General features: G+C 36.9%; 1 protein-coding gene across 3 annotated transcripts in view; it reads left to right on the forward strand.

Moving 5' to 3' along the window:
• The window catches only part of mrpl28 (mitochondrial ribosomal protein L28), a 3,904-nt gene extending 1,846 nt beyond the window's left edge, over positions 1 to 2,058 (forward strand). For 2 of the 3 annotated variants that reach the window (XM_035680723.1, XM_035680724.1), the window contains exons 3-6: positions 746 to 898; positions 984 to 1,118; positions 1,252 to 1,341; positions 1,588 to 2,058. In XM_035680723.1, coding sequence (XP_035536616.1) covers positions 746 to 898; positions 984 to 1,118; positions 1,252 to 1,341; positions 1,588 to 1,683 — 474 coding nt within the window. In that variant the 3' untranslated portion in view covers positions 1,684 to 2,058. The remainder of the gene's footprint in view (positions 1 to 745; positions 899 to 983; positions 1,119 to 1,251; positions 1,342 to 1,587) is intronic. The other variant, XM_035680725.1, reaches the window with a different exon arrangement.
• Positions 2,059 to 6,427: the final 4,369 nt, after the last annotated feature.

Raw genomic sequence — 6,427 nt, forward strand, 5'->3', positions numbered from 1 at the left:
ATAAAGGAATTATCTTATCTTAATTATCTTATCTTATCTTACATTTAGCTGATACATACTTTTACTTATTAAGTATTAACTTGTAGTGCAGTATTTTCACAGTGTGGTACTAGTACTTTTAGTAAATAATCTGAACACGTCTTCCACCACTGGTTATAGGTTATGTTTGCAGCCAAATAAGCAACTGTTTATGCTATAATACCATAATATAATATGATATTGTGGTGTTTAAATATTTTACATTTCCTCGGTACGTTGATGATTTCATGCAATTTAAACATGTTTTGATGTTCTCTAACTCTATCTTTAAATAACATTAACAAAACATTTTTAAATATGTATCTCAATTAATATAATGTAATTATTTGTTAAGAATTTATCAGTAAAACACATGACGCGGTATCTTAAGTTTACATTGAGTGCATCTGTATTAAGGTTTACACAATTCAGCCTCTCTGGATGCCGATATGTAGACTGAAGTGACATTGGATATTTAAGGTATTTATTGAAAGATATTGACGCCCACGTGTTGATACAATATTGCCAAACAGAATATCACATTAAGTTGTTATTGATGTTTTTCACTGAACTCCACTTTGCGTTATTTAGAGATGGTATCGTTCCAACCTGTTCTGTACTTAGAGTAGACCACAAAAGTAAAAATGTTTTTCACAGACGTAGCTCTAGACATCATCTAATTTAATTTTATTCTGTCTAATGTTTTTATTCATTTCTGAAACCGTAGCTGTCGACTCGTGTGAAGAAGACCTGGAAACCGCAGTTGTTACAGAGAGAGCTGTACAGCGAGATCCTTGACCACACGTTCCCCATCACCGTCACAATGCGCACTCTGGACTTGATCGATGCCGCCTTCGGATTCGATTTTTATATTCTTAAAGTAAGAGAAAGGCAAATCCGTGTGTGACAAAATAACATTTTCCATGAGGCTTTTTATATGAATGTAACTAATCAACTCCTAACAGACATCAAAGGAAGACCTGAACTCCAAGCTGGGCATGGACCTGAAGAGAGCCATGTTGCTTCGCCTGGCGCGCAAAGACACCGAACTTTACCCCAACGACCCTGTCAAGAGGGAGAAGATCTACAACAAATACAAGGTTGGTGGAATTTGTTTGAGTCCACTGAGTTATCCCAGATGTGTTGGGAATGGAGAGATTTCTAGCCTAATTAACTCAAGAGAAGAAGTTGATGTGTTGATGTGTTTCTGTTTCTGCTTTTCCGCTGTGTCAGCAGCATTTTGAAATCCCGGAGGAGGAGGCAGGGTGGGTGGGTCTGAGTCTGGAGGAGGCTGTGGAGAAACAGAGGCAGCTGGAGCACAAGGTAACAAAGCCTCAAACCTCAAACACAACACAACAAGTTGTTTTACCTCACAAGAGCTAGAATCAAAGAGGTAGAGCTAATGCTGCTGTAATGCAAATATCTTCTGTTTTCAATGAGAAGCATTAGGAACCAGATAAATAGATTTAAATGTTAGACCCCTATAAGAGATGTGAAAATAAAATGTTGCTTTGTAACGATAACACCGTGTTCGGCCTGTTCTTACTCTGTTTTGTTCTCGTCATTCAGGAGCCCGAGCCTCTGTTTGAGGCCTGTGTGGACAAGCTGGTGGAGGAGCTGCAAGTCCAAAAGCTCCTAGAGCCACATCTCATAGAGAAGAAGTGACCACCTGAGCCCTCTGAGTGGGACCGGAGGCAGATCTTCAAACTGAAAAATGAAGTAGGTTGAACTGTCGGGCTTCTCCAGATGGTGGAGGGGAGTCACCAAGTTTCCTGAAACATTGTCAGTACTGACTGTACACTCGGGAGAACTTTTCAACTTGTATTTCCATCTGGGAGCGACACAAAGGGACACAAATGATGAGGTCACGTTGGAGTAACGTTTATTTATTTCCCCTTGCATTTAAGTTCCATACAGAAGAGACATTTACAGAATTATGAGAAAAGGCTCCATCAGTGTAAATACTCCTGACCAGCTGTGGTTCGAGGCCCTTGTACAGGATATCATAAAAAAAATAAAAGCCCACCTTTTTTTCTTAAACCTTGTTTCTGCTCATCTGTTCTCCAATAATTATTAAATCATTTACTTTGCTGAGATTTAGAGGAGAAGATTTACACCACTCTCAGGTCTGTGTGATAAATATGAAGCTGGAGCTAGCAGCTGGTTAGCTTAGCTCGGCACAGAGACTGGGAACTGGGGGAAACGGCTAGCCTGGTTGTGTCCAATGGTAAGAAAATCAACCTGAAACATATACCAGAAACAGAAAACCCATTAATTACCATCCTTTTAAACATGTTTTGGTTTTAATGGAGGGTTATGTGCCCTTGGTTGGGTGTGCCTTGTCTGTATCCAGTCTTAATGCTAAGCTAAGCTAACCATCCCCTGGCTGTAGCTGAATTGAACTTCAGCTGATCTTCAACTGCAATCTCTTGGCGAGATGATATAAAGCCAGTAAAGTAACAGTAACAAACATTAAGAAGCTGAAAATTTTTTAAAAAACATCAGCAGGCTAAAATCAGAGCAACAGGAAGCAACAAAGCACTGATGCAATAATATGTCAGTGACATCCACTAGTCTTTATTTGTACCCGTGCAAAGTAATGCGAAGCAGCAGAGCATAAATCAGAAGCTGTTAACCACATTTTTGCACTCATCAGGCTTAAATAGCAGCATGAAGCAATAACAGATAACATTCAAGCAACCAATGGTGTAAATCTTAATACAGTGTTAATATAATACACTAAAAATGTAAGCACAAAGTATTTATACCACATTGTTAATAAAATACTAGTAAATATGCCCATTTATATCAAAGCATGGCAAAGCAGACCAGCTTGAAACATAATAGTAGATCATTACAGGACATTCACTGCTTTGTAAGCTGCTTTGTAGTTGTACTCTTTTACTTCACTAAAATGTTAAAATGTTTAGTTATCAGTTACTTTAGAGATCAAAATTTTACACACACAACGTAGGGCCACTGAAAGATCCCCTCCAGACAAATATTATGACATATACAAATTTGAATATCCACATTAAAATCCTCAAAAAGACATCTACTACATTAACATTAAAATGTTGTTTATATGTTAACACAGCAACAACAATAGTAACCACATAATATTATATGTAGTAATATAACTGACAGGGGAATTTAGGTATTTTAAATTCATAGATTTTCTTTTACATTGTTGTACAGTCAACTGAATTAGACTTACTGTAGAACCAGGATATATTATATGTCTGTGTTTGTCCAATAGATGGAGCCAAAAGGTTGAAAATGAGTAAAGTCACCATTTAATACAGTGAGAGATTTATGCTCTTATTTGAATTATAGAGCCTACTTTGTTTCTAAAATCAATCAAGGTACAATTTGACTCCAGAAATTAAAAAAAATATATATATATACTATACTACACTATACTATACTATATTATATTATACTATACTATACTATACTATATATTTCTATACCTCCACAATAAGTTAAATGTGTTATGATTCCAAAAACAGTGAAAATATTGTTTTCTCAGCACTTCATTGTTAGAGACAATGATACTGTCATCCACACAAACAATGTTGTAATAAATAACACATCTGCTCCCGAAGACGACACTAATGCAGGGAATATTCCTTATATGGTGCTCAATGTGACCAGTGGAAAAAAAAAACGACGGGTTTATGAAAACCATAAAAACAGCCGTTCTCTTCACTGGTTTCGCTTTCAACACTTTGTCACAGTTGTATTTGGTGTTATGCTGCTTTGTGGTTTGCAGTGTGCTATTATGGTAATATGGGGAGTCCCTACTGGGGACTCCCGTGGGTGTTGTAACCTGGCAACAAACCAAAAAAAAAAAAAATAGGATACCTGGCACCTGTAAACAGACACTTTCACTCCTTATATAGACACAGCCTTAATGTGGAATTACCCCTTTCATATAGTGATTAGCAAATCACATATTAACAAAATCAATCTGCCAAATTTGGTGATTTTTCTTTGCTTTTAGAGGAACATCTGGCTGGTTCTTCTTCACTCCCCTGAGATACAAGTTACTGATGTTTGACACACTTTTTCCATTAAAAAAAAAAAAATGTTTCATGTAAAACTTCCATCAATGACCATGATGTCATATGTTTCCTACTAATAACTTATCAGCAACTCTCTGTTTATCTATTGTCTTGTAAATATTTATTATGGCAGGTGCCTCCTCTACCAATCAAATATTGATTTTTTTCTTGTAGTATATTAATATGTTTACAGTTAGGACTATCACATTTTGAAAGGAACAAAGTTGCACCAGTATCTCGTGAGGCCATGGCTTTAGGGATTGCGTTGTTTGTCCGTCTCTCAGTCCGTCTTTGGCTCACACTGAAATATCTCAACAACTATTGAGTGGATTAAAGTGATTATTTTGAATTGTGTGCGGACATTCATTGTCCTCAGAGGGTGAAGCCTGATGTTTTTGGCAATCCCCTCATTCCCCTCTAGCGGCCCCATGAAGTTCATATTTACACCATCCACCACACCAATTATGAAATTTGGTACAAATATATGTATTTTCCTTCAGGTTGAATTGCAGTAACTTTGGTGATACCATCATCAGGTGAATATTTAAATTTGACCTTGGTTTATGACCAAATACTGGCCAAATAATAACATTCCCATCAGCCTCAAAATGATCTGTTTTAAATAACTGCCTAAACTCTATAAAAAAGACTGGATGGCTGATAATAAAAGAGGATCTTCTGCTCCACCCAGTCTTGTCCCTGAGGCCTTTGTTCTCTTTCTTCTGCTGGTAAATCCTCCCTAATTTAAAATATAGGCGTCACTATGGACCTGGCTCTGACACTGCACCAACATGTCAGATGTTTGGTTGATTCCTGTTTTTTTCCAACTGGGAAACTTTAACAAAATTCAGGCCCATTGTGATGGAAATTATAATTCATGCTATTGTAACTCCCTCTTCACCTCCCTCAGTGAAGCATCCCTGGACCAAACTGCTGCTGCTAAGCTTTTAACCAGGCACTCCAAAAGGTCTCATCTGACACGATCTTGATTTATCTTCACTGGCTTCCCATCAAACTCAGAATCCAGTTCAAGGTGTTTTGTAAGCTATTATAGAGCTCTGCATGGTCAGGCATTAACATATCTGCTGCAGCCCTTTATTACCAGCAGGTCTCTAGGTCCTCTGATCAGGTTTTGTTGGTTGTTCCAGGATTAAAACTAAAGGAGGCTGCTTTAGGAGCAGCACAAGACTAACTTTAACCTTTTATTATTTTAATTTATTTCTATTTTAGGGTGTTTTTATTATTCCAAAGTATGTCCTTTGACTTACTTCTTTTTGTGAAGCACTTTGTATTAAAGCTTTTATATAAATAAAGTTACTTACTTGTCATTTTGTGCATGTTATCATGCTGACATTAGCATTTAGACACAGCTTCACAGAATCGTTGGAACATTAGTGTCTGGAAACTCCCAAATCAAACTCATTTGTGGTACTTGTTAAAAAAAAATGTTTTCAGTTTTAGAAAAACTTTAGTATCTGTAGTACATACTGTAGTATCTCTTCTTTTAGCATGTCTGCTTTATGGCAATATTGATTTTTGATGAAGTACATTGATTAACAGGTCATATTAGGATAATGTATCACCATATATGTATCAATACTGCAAAATAAATGAATAAATATCCCTATGACTTACTCCTACAGGGCAGCGTGAAGCCTTTGTTTTCCAGAAACATTTGCCATTTACCAGAAGCGTCTGAGGAGCAGCTGTGATCACCTGACAGAGTGGGTGTGGTTACAGTGAAACTGAATTGAACTCTGAATGTTACACCTGTGGTTTTTAACTCTGATTTAATCTCACATAATTTCTATATTTGATTGTTTAAACCAAATATGACTCAGCTCAGTATTCCCCGCAGACTCCACAGCCTGGCAGACAGCTCTGCAAAAGTTCAGGCGCAGTCTGAAACTGGTATTTTATTACAATAAGAAAAAAACATTAAACAGCTTTGAGGAAAGAATTGGCCGTCACTCATTTTGACTTCCTGTCTTATCCTATTTCAGGGTCCTTAGGTTGACTTTTGGACAGTTTATTATCCAAGAACACATGATTACAATGAAACTACAGACCCTGAAGTATTTAAGTGGGAACAGATAACATTCATGTTACTATTTTAATGCCCTTTTAAGCACAGAGTCTCCTCATGTGCAGTCTCATGGAAATAATAATTTTGATAACAAAGACATGGGTTCAAGATCACAGTTGCGTTTGATCACAATCATTAATCTCATGGCAAAACAAACCTTAAGTTGTTATACTTATAAACACGGTTTTACTGCAGGTTATAAACGTTGCTCTAAAGGTCCAGTGTGTAACATGTAGGAGGATCTACTGGCAGAAAT

Source organism: Morone saxatilis, unplaced genomic scaffold, assembly GCF_004916995.1.
Source record: "Morone saxatilis isolate NCDOM2014 unplaced genomic scaffold, NCSU_SB_2.0 Contig8, whole genome shotgun sequence".
NCBI classification, from domain to species: Eukaryota; Metazoa; Chordata; class Actinopteri; family Moronidae; genus Morone; species Morone saxatilis.